General features: G+C 38.4%; 1 protein-coding gene across 1 annotated transcript in view; it reads right to left on the bottom strand.

Annotated features, from left to right (window-relative positions):
- Positions 1-7,717: 7,717 nt before the first annotated feature.
- The window catches only part of LOC117498181 (sodium channel protein type 4 subunit alpha-like), a 141,850-nt gene continuing 127,161 nt past the window's right edge, over positions 7,718-22,406 (bottom strand). The window contains exons 25-32 of the mRNA XM_034150267.1: positions 22,090-22,263; positions 19,359-19,481; positions 16,875-17,150; positions 12,736-12,789; positions 12,105-12,246; positions 11,482-11,582; positions 11,069-11,339; positions 7,718-9,109 (exon numbers count right to left, since the gene is read on the bottom strand). Coding sequence (XP_034006158.1) covers positions 7,812-9,109; positions 11,069-11,339; positions 11,482-11,582; positions 12,105-12,246; positions 12,736-12,789; positions 16,875-17,150; positions 19,359-19,481; positions 22,090-22,263 — 2,439 coding nt within the window. The 3' untranslated portion in view covers positions 7,718-7,811. The remainder of the gene's footprint in view (positions 9,110-11,068; positions 11,340-11,481; positions 11,583-12,104; positions 12,247-12,735; positions 12,790-16,874; positions 17,151-19,358; positions 19,482-22,089; positions 22,264-22,406) is intronic.

The following is a 22,406-nucleotide window of genomic DNA, read 5'->3' as shown; positions in this document are numbered from 1 at the left end:
TGTTTCATATCATAGCAAGTGGAGAGAACATGGGACACAATGTAAGCTTTGCACTATGAACCAGCCTAGATCCCGATTTGTGTAATGCAAATTTAAATAATGAGATCGTATAACCATTCAAACACACACACACACACGCGCGACCTTGCATAGGGTGTTTTCCCTCCCTTCCCACAGAAACAGATAGACCAATCTGTGTTTGTGTTTGTGTGTGTGTGTGTGTGTATGTCCCTGTGGTCCAGAAGTCAACTTTTAAAACAAACTGACAGGTGTCAGCTGAGGTCAGCAGAGTGGCTCTGTTTATGTGTATATAAATGTGTGTGAGCTTTTGTGTATATGTGCAGTGTGTGTCAATCAGGGATATTTCGAATTAAATAGAAGTGCATATTGATCAGGTAATTTACTGTTACGGATCAATGCAAACAATATTGTCGCCGATTCATTTAAAGGGGCAGTTCACCAATTTGTTAGCCTGATTCTTACACCTAACATATAGATAGATTATTTAAGATGACTGACCATTTTGATGATCAATTAATCATTGTAGTATTTCTTCTAGCCCAGCAATAACATAAACCCAATTCCTAAATATGAATATCTATAGCTTAGGTGTGAGTTTTGAACAGTGTGACATATAACCCTGTTAACCTCTTAACTGTTCCTTTAAGAGAGTACTCAGATTCTTTGGCAGGACAGATGGGGATGCTCCGTTCAACATATGCTGAGGAACTCTGGCACCCTCTCTGTCTCTGTGTGTGTGGGGCCAGAGATAGGGTTATATAACACACACACACACACACACACACACACACACACACACACACACACACACACACACACACACACACACACACACACACACTGTGCAGCGCCTTGCTCAAGGGCAACAGGGCAGTTCATAGAGGACATCTTGTTTTCTGTATGTATTCAGTACCAATTATCCATTTTAAGTCATCCATGAAAATACATATTTGTATTGTTTTTATGCTTCTCAACTGTGACAATTAAATAGGAGAAAGAGCTGATTTTAAATTAGCATTATTCAACCGATCCGAAGTCAAGACATTAGAGATATGTTCCTTTAATGAGATGCCATTCTTAGTAAATAACTTCTTTAGATGACACTATTTTTATTTGAAATTTGGGGAAGGTGTTCTCAATATTGTTTAGAATGAATACAAATGTTTTAAGTTCACTCAAACACATACTTATAAACGGCAAAACCACTTGTTTTGAAGTGTATTCACTGTTGGTTTTAGTCTTTTCATGGAATTTGTTGACCTGAAGCAGCAGCAGCTTCAAGTGTCATCCTCAATCTGCTCTAACACACACACACACACACACACACACACACACACACACACACACACACACACACACACACACACACACACACACACACACACACACACACACACACACAATGATACTGAGGGCGGAAGCAGCAGAGAGACGGATGCAGGCGAGCGTGCAGAGTCGAGGCGGTGTGCAAAAGCAATCTGCCACAGGGCCCAATATTACCCTGCATGCTTTGAGAGATACTGAGTGCCAAATACCTGAGAAGACGAGATATCTTTATCAGTTTTCCAATAATTTCTTTAGCTAAAACCCCTTTGAAACCTAACATGGGATATCCGGAAGATTCCCTTTGTACCTGCGGAATCAAATCTCAAAAGAATCCACTTTTCCAGAGTTTCTCAGAAAGACAGCCCTGTTTTCAGCTTTGTGACAATGTCTTACCAACCTTTTTTTAGATAGCATTTTTCGGATAGTTTATAAAGGATAGTTTGTTGACATGTTTTTTTTTACATTCGTCCCATGCCTATCCTTTAATCAACAAATATTTTTGGGACATTTTCACATATAACGAATCATTTTCACATATTTAACAATTTATTTTTTCACATGTCAGAAAATATATTTTTTTCTTTCAGATAAAGAGTTTATTTAGCTTAAGATCTAGTAAAATCTTCAGTGAATCACAAACGTTCAAATTCAGATAAACGGCTTTCGTTTATAACTGTAATCTGAAAAGTAACTGTCAGGTTTAGGTCATCCTTCAGATTTAGTTTCAAACAACAAGTAGTACCATGTTTAGTGATTTTGATCACACTTCAACCCTTAAAAATAAAGCCATCACAACAGTTTCAGTATTAAATTTTGTTCTCATTTATTACAGGAGGCTTTTGTTTTTTATATACAGAGACATGTATTTGCAAAATACTAAAAAGTATTTCAACTCAAAGTACTAAAAAGTATATATATATATATATATATTTATATATATTCATATCATAATCATTGTAGTTATTATTATTGTCTCTAAAACACCAAGGTGGGGTCACTGAGGCACGGCGTCCGCCCTCTTTACACTGAGGTTTCACACAACTTTAACAACGGCTGCAGAGCGAGAGGTCGGAGGAAAACCTAGTAACTTGTTTTGGAAATATACTTTTTTTAAGCATTCAGTTCTCAGTGATGGAGAGAAAACACTCACATGTTTATAATTGAATTAATATTTGATTTACAAGGTTTTCATCCTCCAAATATAATGTGCATCTGCATTTTCAGCAAAAACCACAGTAAACCGTTTGTTTCTAGAAACCTCTTATCTCCAACTTTTTATATTTTTCCACTCGCTTTTTGTAGACATTTTTGATGAATTTCCCCAATTTTTTGCTGGAATAAAGGACAATTCACGAGGTGTCAGGAGGGGTAACATTTGACATAATCTCCCCTCCATTCCTGAAAAAAGGCATCTTTCTTGAGATATGAGGTTTCTGTGGAACTGATATGAAGCCAGAGAGATTTGAACAGCCGTTGTGAAACCAGCTCAGTGTAAACGGGCGACGTGGTTAATAAGCAGTGAGAGAACGCTTGGAAAAAAGCAAATTAATGACGACGAAAAACAGTAAAAACATCATCGTTATTATCCTCATTCTGTAAATTAGATACAGCATCACTCACTGCCTGTTTACATAACTGTTGTATTGCATTTATCACACAGTTTATAGTAACAATAGTAATAATAATGAACAATGAAACTTGTTTTCTGTGCATTTCCTCCGTGTTGATTCCGCAGATGTTTGTCGTTTTATTTTGAAGGTGACAAAGCAGCTTTTGGTTTTGAAACGGGTAAAAGAAGGCAGGAAGGAGCAGAGATACTCAGTTTGTGTTTTAACACCCCCCCCCCCCCCCCCCTCCAATCTTAATTTGGACTCTTCCGAACCCCTTGGTAGCACCACATGGACCGACCCGAAGCTCAGAGCAAAGGTGGCAGTTTTCCTCCAAAATAAGATTTTTTTTGCTTTAATTCTTCCAAATCGCAACAGAAAGTACAGATCTCCGTTTCCTGCGCAGACATGTCGAGAGTTATTTTGAAGGTTTTTCCCGCCAGTAGTGAGTCGTCAGAGTGTAGTTCATGTACGGAGAGCTGATGTTGTACCACGTACTGCCCTGATACTGACAGTAAATGTTGACTGTGTTTTTGTGCTCAGTGCAAACCAGAGTCTAGAGTTCCAGATTCACTAAAGTTACACTGGCAGGCCAACGTTGTGCATTTTGTTCCTCTGCTGTTGCTTAAGAAGTGACATTGTGAGACATAGTGGAACAGTTTAACCTTAAAATGACCATTTGAATCAGTTACTCAACGTGTGTTACGATTCGTTCTTGAAAAAACTTTGCTTTTCCCACATGCCTCAACGGGAAATGGAAATAGATCAAGTCCAGGTTTAACAAAAGCAAATCTTTAGCATATGTTTACAAACTTGCAAACACTTCCTGCATTATTATCCAGGTCTTATTTATCCCGTTGTATGCTCACTATTTCCCCAAAACAGGCATTTTACTTAAATCTTATCATTTAAAACTCTTCTTCAACTTGTGTGTTATGTTGTGCAGGTCGCTGCAAGTCTGTGCATTAGACTGTCTGTGCAGAAGGATTTTTGAATAGCAAGATTTAAGTTCAAATGCATGTGTTTAAGAAAGTTGGAAAGTTGCTGAACTTGGCCACAACACTTCAATTCTACACAACTTTGTTCGTGTTAGGATGTGAGAAAAGCAAAACTTTCTTCCAGACATTAAAATGAAACTAGGTGAGTAACTGATAAATAAATAAGTAATCTTTTAAGCTGCCAATTTCCACCATTGGCCCCTCACAGTACTGCAAGAAAAATTCCCTTAAATCCAAAAAAGGGGCAAAATGCACTTTTTTTTTTGCAGTCTTTAGCAAATCTGAAGCTTTTTGACCTTTTAAAGTAAAAAATAGAGAACCAAATCAGCCAATCAGCTCTCTGTGCTGTTTGTTGGACAACTTTACGAGGAAGAGTCACAGCGGTGATGGAGGGGGACGAACCTCGTTCAATATCAAAAAGCATAAGAATCATTTCATAAATCAGCCAACCGACCAGTCAAATAATCACTCAGTCTGCCAGTCAAGAAATCAAAGCCTCAACCAGTCTGCCAATCAAGCACTTTATCAGTCAACCAATGAGAGCATGGCTTGGGGTGTGGGGTCATATGTAGCAGGCACACTCTGGGTCTATTGCTACTGAAAAGCCCTTCAGCACAACTGCAACCTGAAATACGCCTCGCAGCAGAGTTCAGCAGTGTCTTAAGTATTTACCTAGTTTATATGGTTGTCTATTCTCAATAGAATCTAGTAGAAATAGAGTCCAGACGGTGCCAGTAAAACTGATTTTTTTTGTTTTTTTTGTTACTTTTCTAAAGTCTAGTAAAGCGCTTAGTAAAGATCCCTCGGGTGACCACGACAACAGAGACAGAGAGAGAGAGGTTGTTCGAAATATTGAGATCAAAGCAGACTGTACACACACACTTTGACACTTCATCTTAATAAAAACAAGCGCAAACACTGCTTCACATCGGCCTCGTGACACTGTATGCACCTGTGTGTACACCGTGTTTTTGTGGCAATCATTACTCCTCAGATTCATACAGTGAGAAAACTTCAGTGAAGTCAAATGTTTTCCACTTGAAAGGGTATCGAGAAACCATTATTGCTAGACGCGCCCCTCCCCCCCCCCCCCCTTTCTTTTTGTTTCTCTGTGCAAAATGGATAAAGAGCTGTCTCGCTCAAAATCTTTCTGGATGCAACTAAAGCGTGCAAAAATAATAAAACAATCTTAAATAAAATAAAGCAATCAATCTGAAAAAAACTCAATAAATAAATAAATAAATAACAAGGTGATTTGAATAGAAGAGTCTCTTTTCAAAATGGGATATCACTTCACTTTGATATCGATCATTTTTACGCTGAAACTATACTGTATATACAACTGTACTCTGGGTTGACCTGCCCCAGGAAAGTTCATTTGTAAAACCGTGCATACATTTTTTTTAATAAGAAATGAAACTTGTGAATAAAGTCTAAATATGAATCCGAATTGATCAATGTCACTTCTGAAAAGAAACTCTTCGTAGAATTTAGAGGAAACATAAAAGCTTCAAGCGCCGTCACATCAGTGTTCTGGAAAACTTGCTCAGCAGCGGCCATCTTTAAATGACTCCTAGGTATATTTTGGTTTAACAGACAAACCCTGGCTATTTTCCTAATGGCACATTTTCCCAATGGCCTGTTTTTCCAATGGACCATTTACAAAATCCTATTTCTATTTCTAAAAAATGCATATCTATTTTTGGGATTCTGGGCTCTTTACATGGGTAGAATGAGTCTCCGGTCATGTCAACAGGACTTTTTTCGAACAATTGAGGGTTTGGAATAATGGGGCTTTGGAACAAAGTTATGGCACTTTGAGTCTTGAGCATTTGTTGTTCATTCTCAGTTATCCAATGACAGTAACTATAACTTGAAAGATATTAAAGTTTTGGTCTAAGCAAGATCGAGCTTGTAAAGTAATGGGAAAGTTGCTCCTTGTCTGGATTTCAATCTTAAATAGCTCAATTGTTTCTGACTAATATTTTGAAATATATAATACAAATAGTAGCTGCATAGGTTTGTGTTTCAAAGACAACGTTTTTCCACGACACTGGTGACTGATCTAATGCAAAATGATGAAGCTTTTCATGAATGAAACATGTAAAATGCTGATGTGCTGAGTTGATCACACTCCGGTCATGGCTGGTCGACACCTCAAACATCTTTAGCTCATTTAGCCTCGAGACTTTGGCTTAAGATCTTGTGCTTGCCGATCCAAACCCAAACCAGACGGATAGATAATGATAGTGGGTGATTTGTCCAAAAAGTCGTTGTATAGTTCTTACAGTAGCATTAATCCACTGAGAGGAAAAATGTTATTTGTGGAATTAAAAAGCCTGACGTGTATTTTGTAATATATTCTTGCATGAATATATCTCTTTGTTCAGTTGGTAAAATGCAAAGACTGAAGGTTTGTTGCAGGCTTAAACTTATTTTGTATTATTGGCATCTTCGCCAAGCTTGTCTCAAACCAGAAGTCTGGTCCTTTTAACTACATTTAACATTATTTACCCCACTTTGAAGTGAAAAAGTGAAATCAACCTGAGGTGTTATGATATGAACGTCTGTCATAAATCAATTAGCATTTTTCTTTAGCAAAGCCTGATCAATTATATATTTTTGATAAAGGTGCATAAGAATAAATGAAATTGATAAACTAGGGTTTAATGGCATTTTACTCAACTTTTGACAACATAACGGACAACTGTATTCTAGCCAAATCCAACGTCATGGATTAGCTTTGACTACAAGTCAGTAAACTTTATTTATTTTCTCATGCTCTGTAATAATGCAGCTGGAATATGAGTTTTCTGTTCCACTTTGTTCGTAAAGTTTGAGAAGGACTTTTCGACAAATCACCCAGCGGCGTAAAAACGGACAGAAAAGAAGATGTTCACCACCAGGGCAAAACACACGTTGCAAGAGTCCAAGAGTGTGTAGAAAACCTCATTGTGCACTTGTATTCATTTTGTTTTGGTGTTATCTCAAAGGTTTTCAGAGGAAAAATAAATACATCCCTGGCCCCTTTTCAATGTGTCTTTGCCCAGGTGTGGTAAAGTGACAGCACATGTAAACTTAAAGTGCAAAAAACTCCCAACAAAAAACTGATGAAGTTGCTTTTCAGGTTTTAGTTTTCATCCTGACCGCACCCTCTCCTCTCGTCTATTACAAAGTGGTAGTTCAGCCACTCTCTCAAGGCTAGTGCCAATCTGAAATCCAAAGAGAGATACTGCTTTTTATGGTCAACTTACTCTAAAAAATATAAAAAATAGTAATAATCGTACCGCTATTAAAAGACTGGTAACATCAACAAAGTTATACTTTTTACTACGAAAACATTTGTTAAAATTCATTGTTTTCCCTCCTCTCGAGTCTCAGTCAGTCAGAAAGTTTCGAGAAACACCACCAGGAACACCGCCCCTCCTACGGCCAGGCATACTCTGAGGATATTGATCAACTGCGGGAATGCACAAACCCCCCCAGGCCAATAAATGATGGATACATCTGATATAGTTGTAGCTGAGGTCAAAGGTCAGTCATTGTTTTGCGAACCCTCGACTCCAGTTGAATGATCCAAGAAGGGATCTTGTGTCTTTTACTCCAACAAAGGCAGACAGGGTTTTCCTCTCCGTCTTTGCAGTTCCCTTTGAGAAACTCCCAAAATGCGCGCAGGAATCTCCACAGGGAACAGGAAATAACATTAAAGGTAGTAAATATTCCTCTTTGTTCTTTTAAGCAACTCCTCCTAGCTCATAGCTTCCCTTTTTGCCGCCTTCCTCAGCGTTTCTCAGCTATGGTACATTCAGTAAACAAAGGACAAACCCAAAACTAGAATTTTTTTGCTTTTTGCTTCGCGCTATGGTACGGTGTCCTGCTGTCTGTCCAACGACGGTAATTGTTCGCTTGGTTCGCTGCCCTGGATGTCAATGGCAATAGTTTCTGTCTTGGCGGCGAGCGGGTGAAATATCTCCGATGTGGCTCGCGTCACACTGTCGTAGGATGGCGGGGAGGAGGTTGCGGAAATAGTCTCAGAGCACTCCATTGCTAATAAACTCGAGCCATAGTTTTCCCTCATCATGGCGGCAATCAACCCTTCTTTCTCAGGTGCGTCGTCCATCAACACCCCCTCGCTTCCTTCTTCTGCTTCACCCCCCGCGTGCCGAGGTGTCGTGATCTGGCGGTACAAGTAAGAGGCGGCCTTCAGCTGCCGCCGAATCAGGTGCCTCCGATAGCACCTTTGGATCACGGCGGCCGACACGTCTTCCTGTTTTCGCCTCAAAGTCGTTGTTATCGGCTCGTAGGAGATCTTGGATGGGTTTGCCATCATGAACTTCTCTTCCATCTGTTGCTTTAGGGCGTCCATCTCTCCTGACTCGCCCAGGACGCGCTTTGTGAATGCAAAGAGGATGTCCAGGCAGTGGATCTTATCCCCGCTGACCATGGGAAGGTCCATAGAGATTAGTTTGATCTTATTAGGCTTGCTGATGCGCAGAGGCTCTGACAGCGTGTCTGCAAAATCGGACAACTTGGCGTATTCGATGAACTGCGTGGCCTCGGTGTCGAACTTCTCCCAAACTTCGTAGAACATCTCAAAGTCGTCCTCGCTCAGCGGCTCCGTGCTCTCCTCCGTGGCCACGCTGAAGTTCTCCAGGATGATGGCGATGTACATGTTCACCACGATGAGGAAGGAGATGATGATGTAGGTGACAAAAAAGGTGATGCCCACCGATGGGTTGCCGCAGTTACCCTTCACGGTGGTCCCCGTGTGGGGGATGCTGGCGTTGCACTCCTCGGGCGAGTTGTTGAGGATGGGGCTCAGGAGGCTGTCCCACCCCGCGGAGGTGGTGATCTGGAACAAACAGATCATGCTGTTCCCAAATGTCTCGAAGTTGAACATGTCATCGATGCCTGACTGGCGCTTCACGTAAGCAAAGTTCGCCATGCCAAATATGGCGTAGATGAACATAACAAGGAAGAGGAGGAGCCCGATGTTGAAGAGCGCGGGGAGGGACATCATGAGGGCGAACAATAACGTCCGGATGCCCTTAGCGCCTCGGATGAGCCGCAGAACACGTCCGATACGGGCCAACCGGATCACTCGGAACAGCGTTGGTGACACAAAGTACTTCTCAATGATGTCCGCAAGAACGATACCTGAAAAACAGAAAAAGGAATAAATAACTACATTTATGTTTGGCATTCAGCTGGATGAATGAGACTTGGATTATACTGCATGAGTGGTGTAAGCGTGTGTAAACAGATGTTTGCATAGCGTTTGTGATTCTTCAATAATGCAATAAAAGTTTTCTTCAAGAATTGAAGGTATCATGGAGAGTGTGATTAATATACAAATGATCTTTTAGGAGTACATATGACTTTTAAAGGGTCTCTTGCAGGATGTGTATCTGCAGAGACGCACAGGAGGAACTAAATGGGCTGAAATCGATTGGCAGAGGACTATTAGTTGATCTTCTTTTATTTGAGGACATTTCTGTGAGTTACATCATCTAAAAGCTCTCCGTTCAGATGTTTCCGTCTTTATGATTACAGCGTGAGTGATTGGATGTGGAGAAATGAGCTGTGTCTGCGCACTAACAGCGAGTCAAACACCGTAACTCATCCGTCTCCTCCCTGTTACCCCGGAGTGATAAAACAGACCCCCCCATGCCTCCATCTTTCCCCCGTCTCCCCTGCTGAGTTATGGGTGATGAGCGGGGGGGAGTCAAGAGGGAATCACCATCGCGCCGTACATCAGCCCCCCCCCTCCTGACCCCTCCCTCCCTCACACACACACACACTCTGGTTTAACAGGTCAATCACGTTTGATTTGCCCACAGGGAGCGCCCTCTGGCAGGTCTGATTGCTGCTGTTACCTTCACCTCCCTCGGGCCACACACACACTTAATTACACACTTACACACTTACACACTTACACACACACACACTTACACACACACACACACACACACACACACACACACACACACACTTACACACTCACACACACACACACACACACACACACACACACACACACACACACACACACACACACACACACACACACACACACACACACACACACACACACACACACACACACACACACACACACACACACACACACACACACAGGCCTGTCACAACACTGATAGCTAAATGACCTGCTTAGGTAGGTGTGTGTATCATGTGTGTTTGAAGTGTGTGTGTGTTATGAGCACACAGGACCTTGGTGCAGGGAAACATCAAGGCCAGCGGATGGACACTTAGCTGCCAGATGATTCTGAGGCAGACACACACACATGCACACACACACGTGCACACACAGGCGCGTTGTGCTCTATATATACAGTGGTGGAGGAAGTATTCAGATCTTTTACTGTGAAATAAAAATAATAATATAATGACTAATTATTATTACTGCAGTACAATTCTCTAAGCATAAATAGAGGGTCTATGGACAGAGGGTGTCGTATACTGTATACACTGTAAACCCCTCTGAGACAAATGGGACATTTGTGATATTGGGATATATTATTAACCTTAATTTGATTGATTAATACAAATTTCCTGGCTGTTTTACTATTATTTATGATATCATTTTGTTATTTTACTATTATTACTTATAATTGAATATTCTGTGGAATGTGTATCCAACCAGTTCCGTTCTATCCATTCTATTTCCTGTCTGTTTTAGTCAGTGTACAAATGATGGAAACAATAACTGTATTAACCATAATGTATTTGCTATGTTTCAGACATGAAAATATTTTCTTTTGTGCATATTTCATTTTTTCGCAACTACATTGCCCCTGTGGATGTGCCTTATGTGCCTTCATTATTGAATTTAAATATATAAAAATAAATACTTATTTCTATATATGTCTCTGGCTGTTGATATGTATATATTTACTGGTTATTTGAATTTGTACTTAATTTGATTATGCACTTTTGTGCAATGCATTGTCAACATGCTGCTGTAACAAAACAATTTCCCAGTTTGGATACAATAAAGTAATTCTAATCTAATGTTATGTTATGTAGAAAATATTTTCACGTGCTAATAATACTCTATTTTTGTTTGTTGCCCCTGGATACTCAGTTTTTCCTCACCGACGATGGAGAGGATGACGACCACGAAGTCGAAGATGTTCCAGCCAACGGTGAAGAAGTAGCAGCGCAGCGCCACAATCTTGACGAAGCACTCGAAGGTGAAGACGATGATGAAGGCCAGGTTGATGTTGTTCAGGATGTACTCCATTTGCGGGGACTGCTCGTCCGTCTCCACCATCATGGTGATCATGTTGAAGAGGATCAGCACCATGATGATGATGTCGAAGGCCTGCTTCCCCGCCAGGTCGAAGAAGAAGCCCTGCACAGAGTTCTGCACAGAAAAACAGATTCTTTAGCTTTTTCTTTTAAATATATTTTTCTTATGCATCATTGGCTGAGACAAGCCTTTATTCTTAACTTCCTCTGATTAGGACGTGTCTTTCAAATAAAGACAGTAAACTGTGTGTGGGTACCGTAGGTCTGGGGATGGGTTTCTGAGGTTTTTTGGAGCCGAGTTTCTTCATGGCGTTATAATATTTCTTCTGCTCCTCCGTCATGAAGATGTCCTGTCCTCCTAAGTGAAGAGACAAACAGCAAAAACTGTTATTTTACAGAAACAATTTGCCTCAAAACATTGTCTTATCATCCCATGATGAATGAAAACAGATCTTAAATGACTAAAATGGTAAATCAAGAAACTTGTGCAAGTAAAGCCCTTTGTATTTCTACGATTATCAAGCCTGTGTGCTTGGGGCTCTCAAAATAAAAGGCCTAAATTAGTGACCATAGTTACTTTGAGAAAAACAAGTCTTTCGCGTGCATATGAAAAGTCTTAGCTATTACATTTAACCATGTGAAAAATGGGAGCAAAAACAAAAGTGATGCGTTCATATTTTTGTGCACAGATGTATTTATATGTGGTCCATTGGTCTTGTCACAATAGTTCAGTCTGTTCTAAAATATGATCAATATTTAAGAGAAATATGTATTTTATGTTCATATGAAAAGCATCAGTTCTTCGGTGTGAAAACATGTCTTTGTGTATTATTTATTAAGCTTTTTTACGAGTATTATTTCTGTTTTCCCTCTGTGGTACTCATCTTTCGTTTCTGCTGGTTGAAGTTGTCAATGATGACTCCAATGAAGAGGTTGAGGGTGAAGAAGGAGCCGAAGATGATGAAGATGACGAAGTAAAGGTACATGTACAGATTGATCTCTTTGATGGGCTGCTCCTCCACCTGACAGGGAATAACAGCATTTAATAAAAGGAATACACACCCTTCTAAACATCATGTTGACCTTTAATAGTCATATCATTTCAGCTTTAAATTCATTACTTTCCGTCTTATTTTAAATGTTTTCACATCAACTAATATCATGCCATCTTTATTATAGTTTAGTTATTATTCAACAGCATTATGTTAAAAATGAAAAATATTTAAATTCATAAGCTTTATTTCCCCATATGTTTTAATATCTTGACTTTATCGATTTTTTTATGTATATATTTTTTCCATGTTTTTATTCCACTTAAAAAGATACTTTATTGACTGTTTTGTAATTTTCTGCAATTATAGTCTTTTAATATATTATGAGTTTTTATTTACAGATAATTTTATATTAAAAACAGGCAAAAAAATCACAAAACAGACACACGCAGTATGATGACATGAGAATACAACCTCACAATTGTACAAACAAATTCAAATAAAGAATCTTGGACTTACAGCTCGTGAATCCACCGCTGCATACATGATGTCCATCCAGCCTTTGAAGGTTGCCTTGAGAACAAACACACAAAAATAAAGAAATAAAAATGGTGCCAGCTGTGGTGATATAATTAATATCATATATATAATATATTGCAGTGGTGGTGAAATCAATCTGACAACAGGATAAACTAAAAAGGGCAAAATGCTTGATATTTTTCCTTTTAAATCTAATTTGTCATTCAAAAAAGATAATACATATGAATTAGACACATTACAATTATACTGTTAATTGTGCATCTATCATATAAATGTTTTTTATGGAAAAGAAGGATGAAAATAAAGGTGTCCACATTATTTTGTTCGTATAGTGTATGTTCATTTCAGCCCTTTTGTGTAATATTCCTGCAGTAACTTGCTACTGCAGGATTTTCTGCCTCTGTGTGTAAAATGTGAGTTTCTCTGCTCCTCCGTCACCAAGACGACGTGCTGCACACTTTCTGCACTTAAAGTGAGAAAGTGAATAAAAGCCACTCTCTCCTTTTAGCAGGAAATTAGCCGCTATGGAAACGGGGACGTTGTTTTGATCAATGAAGGATCAACACGCCCTTAAATGGACTTCCTTCCTCAGAGACACTTTATTCTGAGGGGGTGCGCGCTGTCCATCAATCACACCTGAAACCAGCCCATCGCCACGGTTACCACCTGTTGTTATTATGTTCAGTGGGATGTGAGAGAAAGGCTGTACGCTGTAAAAGATGACCAGCTCTTTTATTTTTTACGGACCTGGAGACTGTTTCAGGTAAATACTGACATATACTTCAGGACAGCTTTAAGATACTTGTACTCTCCTTAAGTATTTTCATGTTTTGCTACTTTATATTTCTACTCCACAAGATTTATTTCTGAAATTGCTTTTAAGTGAAATGTTGAATGCAGGACCTACACATAGACAACATGTTGCAGTGCACTACGAATATGTCTATGAATATCATCATATCAATGTGTAAGGGATTTAAAAAAATATATATATATTTAGTTTAAAACTTCATGATCACTGTAAGGAATGTTGTCTCCTGCACAATAATCAAAAGTTATGTAAGTGTTTTTTGTTGAATTTATGCTTTATGCAAAAAAGGTGAAAAGAAAATACCTTCATTCTTTTGATGGATGTATACACAACGGTTTAACCCATAGGTCTATGTATAGGTGTCTGTTTAAATGGTGCTTTGGCACTACTGTGTGTCATAATGGTCCTGTCAATAAAACTATTTGAATTTGAATTTCAGTCAAAAAAGAGTTGACAGCACTAATTGGATATGTCAGAGTCACAGATGTCTATAAATCCTCTCTCCCTGCATTTCTTTTCCTGTTTTCTTATTTTCTCTTCATATTTTATTTTTTGCAGCGTGGAGTTATTTCCAGATGCTGATGGAGGGGTTGCTCCCGCCAACTGTTGCCGAGCGACCAGCCAAACACGATGAGAGCGACATGTTGCCTTGGCAACTCTCAAGTTTATTTCTCCTTGATAATCCTCATTTTTTAAATTACATTTTTGTTCACATCAGCACTTTATTTATTGCTACATCACCAATGTCAAAAATATATATTTAAAATGATTTTCTTATACATTTACTTTTTTTATTACTTCTGTCTTTAAATGTTAATAAATCCAAAATAAATAAAGAACATTTGTCTATTTTTCCTTATTCTTCCCAATGTTTTTGTTTTTTAAATAAATGTTATTAGGTAATATCGTAAATCATTTTAATTTCAAGATAATACAGTAAAAATGTTACAGAACGGGCAGAATATTTCTTTTTTTAAACACAGCTATACAAAAAAAGAAAAACTCACGAAACTAAGAGATGGGGATGATTTATCGGTTTTCTTTTTCTCTAACAAATATTTGAAACTTCATAATTTCTACATTCCCTTTTGACTTTTTTACCTTTGTCCCTCGTTCAGATGTAAATGTTCTGACTTGTTCTCCCTAACTCCCCACTCCTTATACTCTTTTCTCTTCACCATTGTTTATTTCTTTCCATTTGCAGTTAAAATAATGTTCCTCCATGTGTTCTTTCCTCCCTCCATCTCTGTTTCCCTCCCACTTGGCTGCAGTCGCTCTAAAAATAAAACCCTCTCAGACGCTGATTGATTGGAGGCTCTCAGGACGCCAAGGTGGGCGACAGAGAGAGGGGGAGAAAAGGAAGGAAAGGAAGCAAAGAGAGATGGAAAGAGGAGAAGTTGCATTGCCTTATATTAGTGGCTTTGTCCATGCTCTGCTTGATAACAGATGATGATGTGAGTCAAAGCAAGAAATGGACGAGGAGGGGAAGCGGGAAAAAAAAGCTATAGGTTGTAAATACAGAACGAAACTGAGAATCACAAAGAAAAATAAATTCAAGCAAAGCAATACGTCAGAGAGAATACATTTAAAGAGGATCAATAACGAAGCATCAAACATAAAAAAGTAGTACAAAATATTAAGTCAAAGTCCTGCATTCTCTTCTGCATTATACATACAAAAGTATATTTATTTATTTATTATTTACATTTGAAAGGTATTCCTTGTATTTTCTTTTAAAAAGTAATTTATCATAATTGCTTTTTTCTATTATTATTATTATTAATAACTTTTTGCATATTGTATTTATTTAATTATTAAATGTATTTATTCATTCATTTTGGCTATATCTCACAATATATTTCATTTTACATGACTTCCCAACAAAAATACCGTAGGTAAAACAAACTAATGGGTATGCTCTCTTTTATAAATACATGTTCAATTTAGAAACACAAAGTGGAATAAAACAATGTAACAAAGAGGGACGCGAGAAGCCAGAGGAAGTAAGTGAAATCTAACACGACAAATGGAGACAAAGAGAAAGAGAGGGAGGGAGATGTGGAAAAGTCAGACCGATAAGAACAGGTGTGGGAGGGAAATTAAGATGAAGACAGCAAATGGATGGAAGGAAAGAAAAGAGGGTGAGGAGGGGGGGGGGGGGGGGGAGAAAAGTCAATCCTCCCACGGATACACTCAGATTTCATTTGAACTCGAGTTGTTGAGCAGGGTTTTCTCTGCTCTTTATTTCAAACAGACGCTTTTTAAATAATTTTGGACGACGACGACTTATCTTCATCTGCAGCCAGTACTAACATTTTAAACTTAAGTATAAGAAGTAATACTACAGTGTAGCAATACTCAGTAAAAAGCATGCCTTTATAAGTGTTATGTAAGTACATTATGGTTATTTTGCATTATTATTGTTATTATTTGTATTATTGCTATAATTATTTCTTTTTTTTGGAAATACCAGAATATCAAATAATAGGATGAGCTCATTTTAATTACTTATATAGTAATGGCTATCTTTATTGTATTTACTAATTCTTTTATTTTGTATTAATGATCTCAATCTGAAAAATAACTAGTGCAGTCAAAACTACAATATTGACCTTTGAGATGTAGTTGAGTAGAAGTAATAGAAGATTGAAGACACAGGAAATGGAAATACTCTGGTAAAGTACAAGTACCTCAGAACTGTACATGAGGTGTGTTCAAGAGAACAGTGTGTTCAGTGTTCATGTCTGTGTTTCAGTCTCAGCCCACGCTGCAAATTAAGCCCTGCAGGTGATTAAAGTGCCTGAACGCAACTTAAAATGCAGCAAATGAATCATGTAAGAAAAAACCCTTGACAGTTTTCTATTCTCTGATTATATTATGTATTATTAGATATTTAGTCTAATTAAAATAACTCGATTTTGCAACAAAATCAAAATGAACAAATCTGGAGATACACGGTTTTTACTGGGAGGGGATGTAGCACAAGTATATAGTTAAAAGTAAACTGGAAATACTCAACTCTCACCATTATGTTGTCATATATGCCCACGAATAAGTAAAAACTTGCTTTGGAAAAATGAGGAAAAAGTAATATTAAATATAAATATGAAAAAAATATTTACTTTTTTTCCCCAACACAGAACAAAAATAGAAATCTTAAAATAAATAAAATGGTTGGACTGATTCAAAGCAAATGTTCTTGCCAAAATCTTGCTGTTCTTTTGTTTCTTCATGGTTTACCGTTGTTAGGCGCTTTGGATAAAAGCTTCAGCGACATGATAAAGAGCGATAAATCACATTTCCTCACCACTTGCAGCAGCGCCAGGTACCCCGCCCCCACGTTGTCGAAGTTGACCTTGACCTTGGTCCAGTAGTAGAGCGAGGTGTCGTTGAGCGCCTCGCACTCGGACTTGTTGTTGACGAAGGCCGACTCGTAGATGTGACCCGTGCGGTTGACGCAGCGTCCGAACTTGCCGGCGAACAGGTTGACGCCCATGATGCTGAAGATGAGCCAGAAGATGAGGCAGACGAGCAGCACGTTCATGATGGAGGGGATCGCCCCGATCAGAGCGTTCACCACCACCTGCGGGCCAAAAACACCGTCACACACACAAGACACTGTCTCACACACACACTGACTATTTGAGATTATTGCACATAAAACACATCAAATTGTAAAGTGCAGCTGAAACAATATGTCCAATATGTAGCAAAACACTACATAGTGTAGTGATGTAGTAGGGCGGAGTCAGGTTGGAGAGGAATGTGTTTTCTGATTTATGTCTTTGAGGTTGACTTTATACAAGCTTTAAAGTTGGAATGTCAGATTTTGAATTGTAACTAAAGCTTGGGAACATACCTTATTCTGACATTATTCAGACATAAAAACATTTATTTGACTAACTCTTGTGTCGTGTGGTTTGGATCACAGTATTTTGTGATTTATGGAGTGATACTAAGAGATATCCAAAATGACTTTGGATATCTCTTTCTTGTAAACAAAACATATTTTGTGGAAAAGTTTTCTATTAAAACTTCTATTAAATAGAAGTAAGTTAGGTAAGTTTAAGTTCTATTAAATAGAAGTAAGAAGGTAAGTTTGAGAAACCGGCTCGAGATACACTTTTTGTTATATTCCATGGAATGCTCTTAACATCCCGATAGCAATGAATATCTTAAGTGCTTTGACAAAAAATCCATAAAAATATTTCATCTGTGGAAGCCGTAGTACTGTAAAAAGTACGACCAATCATTTTAGCCGGCCCGGCTAAAATAACTGGATGGCCTACCTGCCTGTCAGCCTTCCATCTGTGCACAAACTTATCTCGTGCCCTCATTGGTCATGTGCGCGTTCGTGTGTGTTGGAGGAGGGGCTCTATAAGGAAGTGGCAGATTTTCTCCGGTTGTGTATTTTCAAATTCTAGCGATCTCGAGCCGGTTTCTCAAACTTACCTACCCTACCTTTAATTCATCACTTAAATCTTGGATGCAAGGAATACTGCATAAAGCTGCTCCAATGCAACATTTAGATATTGAGGGACTCGATCTCTTCCCTTGCTCGGTCAAATCTGAACAAACTTTCTTTTTAATATTATTGTATTTTTGGGGAGAAATAATCTTCCTCTTCTTCTGCCTGCTCAGAGTGAGAGCTGAGTCAGCTAAAGTCGTTACTAAACACAAAAAAATTAAGTCGACCTGCCACTCCAGACCTCCTTACTGTGCCCACAATGCACTGCTTCTACCCAGAATCCCCTGCTGAGTGAGCAGTACAGCATTTTCCAAAATGACACCAGAGCTAATCGTATTAACCGAACAAAGAGGAGAGGACACGATCATGGGAGAGTGGAAGCTCAGACTTATTTCCCAGCATGCAACACAGAGTCAGCGTCCTGCACACCTTTCACATTTCACCTCTTAGCTTCAACTTATACTTTGTACTGGTGCAGTTCAAATGAAATTGAAAGTTTGAACTAACTGTCATTTTGTAATCAAATGATATTTTAAAACTTTGAATCCAAGTGTAAACTATAAAGGAACATAGGTTATTTGTTTTTATCAGAGGTGCAGTAAATACTCTGGGCTTGCAACATTATATACATGACACACAAAATAAAATATTAAAAGTTAAGAAATATACAAATATTCACTAATAGTATCATGTCAATGTATCAAATCAAAAGTACATTTCCTGCAGGACACTGACTCTGAGATATAGTAATACTGATGGATGAGACAGAAAACCTTCTTTGAGGCATTCAAATATGAAATACTGGTTATTCTGAAAGAGAGGAAGCTGCAGAAGAAGCTCGGGAACACTGACAGGAAGAAACGAGATGAGCCAATCAGAGAGAAGGAAACAATGACACTACGGATGAGATGATAGAGGATAAAACTCACACCTGGGTATCAGAAAATGAATGTGAAACTATTTTTTATTTAAATAATCTTTGCAGCCTGTCCATTGAATAATGAATAATAATGTACAAATGTTTTAAGAACTGTGTTATAATGCGGAAGTTTGGACAAATCTTTCACCATTTTACAGATTAAACAGTCGTTTTAGATTAATCCATAATGAAAGAAGCTCCACCTTAACCACATACAACAGTAAAATCCTGCTTGTACATTAATGTATGAGATATCGCATAATAATATAATAATCTTATATTTTTATACTTTATATACTCAAACAACATTTTACCAAACAATTTGGAGGAAATGTATGATATTTATACTTCCCTTGCAGTAATGGACGCCCAGGTGTGTTCGTTTTATTAATACTGACTCTTACCCTCATGCCTTCAAATCTGGAGAGGGCTCTGAGGGGCCGCAGCGCGCGCAGCGTCCGCAGGGACTTGATGGCGGCGAAATCTGAGTAACCCAAAGTGTTGGCCACCATACTGACCAACGACACCTGCAGGAGAGAGATAGGGGGAATAAAGGTAGAGCGGATAGACACATAAAGACCGAGGGAAAGACAGGAGGAGGAGAAGACAGAAGCAGGACGGTTAACTTCTACTCTGATAAAGACAGAGAGGAAGTCAGAGCTGTGGATTTGAGGAGAAAACATTTGTTAGATTTAATATCAGCCAACTCCTGCGGGAAAGGGAATAAATAGAGTTAGTCTCCTTTTTAATGATAAATTGAGGTATGACCTGTGAAAAAAAGGGGGAAATTGAAGCTGTGTAGACAAAGAAATTGGACAAATGTGTTAATATTCCTCTTTGACGTCCAAATAAACCGAATGTATTCAAACTTTGTAAAAGAAAGGGATGATTACTTTGTTTTTCGGTGAGAAATTACACAGATTAAAAAGTATTTAGAGCCACTGACATTTTAACCCTGTTTTGGATGTAAGGACAACCTGTTTTTCTTTGCAAAATAACTAGAAATTGGAGTTTTATTCATGCAGCATTATGTGATTGCATGAATGGAGTTGTGATTAAGGTGTTTTTCAGGAAATGTTTCAACATGATTGCATCAACTTTCTAAAGATGTTCAATTTAAAGCTTTGAGTTGGAGAAACATTTCAACCCAGTCACCAGAAGAAAAATTGTATTTAGGTGCTATTGAGGAAATGTTTAAAAAATGATTGCACTAGAACCAAATCAAAACTAAGTTACAATTGTAAATATGAGACTGCAACAAAGCCCCAAAAACCTACATAAAATGAATCTGAAAATAGGTTTATTCTCCAGCAGCAGGTAAACTGGAAGCTTAGGTCAAAGTTGAGTCTCCAGCCTGCTCAGCCCGACCACTTGAGAGCTTGATTTCCCCGCCCGGGCAGCAGGAGGCGGGTGGAGCTTACCCTGATACCAGCAAGACGGGACGCGGCCCGGAGAGGACGCAGGGCCCTGAGGGTCCTCAGCACCCGCATGGTGGAGAGGTGGTCCAAAGACAGGAACTGACCAAGCAGACCCATCACTGAGATCTACAGTCACACATTTAAACAGTACCCACCACCAAAGCACAGAACATTTCATTTGTGTTTTAGCGTCCTGTACTTCCTTGAATATGACCATACATTGTGTAAGACCTCCCTCACTCCACACAGACAGTGTTGAGTTTCAATGACACTGAGCAAAAAAACTGATTAGACATGATTGGAATGAATTTGAGTGGGGAGTATGACATTTTGTTGATTGAAATTTATGCTGCGGAAATGTTGAATTTATCAAGATAATGAAAGAAAATGCAAATTATAACAGGAGCAGATTAGAAAAAACTAAGGCTTGTAATCAAACATATAATAAGATGTATAATTCTTCTAATTCTATCCTGTCGTTTATTATTTTAGTTTTCAAAATTTTCATTTTTTGGGATATTATTTCTGAATACTTAAAGTTGTTTCAATACTAATTTCCTAATCCTGACTGCTTATCACCTTTATACATATTATGAACTTCCATTGGATTTGGTCATTTGTTATAAATACATGTATTTATTTGATCGGGATAATATGCTAATAAACATCAGTATAACATATAAGATATAAAAAGCTATCTGTATCGGTAATATTGGTATTTTTCAAGGTAATGTATCAAAGAATAAATTCCTGTATTTTAAAAATACTAGTCCAAACCTCATACTACAAAACATTATGAAAATCATCCAATTTTGAGTTTTTTGTTGTGAAGAATTTACAATTGTTCATTTAGTTTGAAATGTAGTTTTCCTCCCCTCTAGTAGTGGCTTGGAAACTGTTGAATGCAGCTTTGAGTGAAAGATATGCGTCTTTCAGTCTCTATTAATATCACTCTGCTCTGTTTTTTGTCTCAGATATTCATATTTAAACCTCCGTGACTCAACTCATCTCTCTCTTCAGGCCACTGCAGTCAAATAAAAACGTCTCATCATTTCTGAGGACGGCCAGGCGGAAAACACACAGAAACCCAGAGAAAGACACAAAGCTTTCATATGCATGGTGTGTTTCCAAAGTGTGTGTGTGTCGCTCTACCAACACATAATCCGGCACAGAGAAGTGAAAGAGAGAGTGTGTCTGTGTGTGAGTCCAAAGATACTTATCGCTGTGTGTGTATGCAGAGGTTAAAAAGCCACGGTTGATTTTCTGCCCTGAAGCTGTTTCTCTCTTTCTTTGTCTGTCTATGTCTCTCGCTCATTTTATTTATAGAGATTCTTTATTTCAGTGAAGCAAGTTTCAAGGCTTCAGGAAAAACGACTGTAACACACACTGCCCAAGTCAACACACTTGTCTCTTTGGGATTTTAACCTTTGCAGACCATTTACATGCACACAAACCCATATAACATACTACAGTAAAGGGAAAACCCCAAAAAGCATAACAGGGCAATTCAATAAAATGAATTACTGAAACTCAGGTAAACTGCAGTAAAGAAACAAGTAAAGTCAATGACCGTATATTGAAGTAGAATTGTTATTAAGTCAGTATTATTTTAAATGAAGTTTGCCATTACTTTCTTCACTATCCCTGTTGAATCATCACATGTTATTGTTCAAAGGACAGATCATTTAATGCATTGATAACTAGAAGATGGACTCACGTCTACGATGAGGAAGTCCAGCCAGCACCAGTAGTTGGTGAAGTATTTCTTGAAGCCGTAAGCGAGCCACTTGAGGAGCATCTCCAGAATGAAGATGTAGGTGAAGATCTTATCAGCGTACTCCAGCACCACCTTCACCACCTTCCTCTGCTCGATGTAGATGTCCTCAAAGGCCTAAACACAGCAGGGGTGTTACTTTTACATTTGGAATGCAGTCAAAGAGTCATTTCTTGCAAGGACGATTGTTAGATGAGGGAAATGACAGAAAGTATCAAGTGTCAACAATAATAAGAGCAGGCATAACCCTTACAGTGAGT

The sequence above is a fragment of the Trematomus bernacchii genome, unplaced genomic scaffold (genome assembly GCF_902827165.1).
Source record: "Trematomus bernacchii unplaced genomic scaffold, fTreBer1.1, whole genome shotgun sequence".
Taxonomy (NCBI): Eukaryota; Metazoa; Chordata; class Actinopteri; order Perciformes; family Nototheniidae; genus Trematomus; species Trematomus bernacchii.
This window is presented reverse-complemented; position numbering and strand designations above follow the sequence as displayed.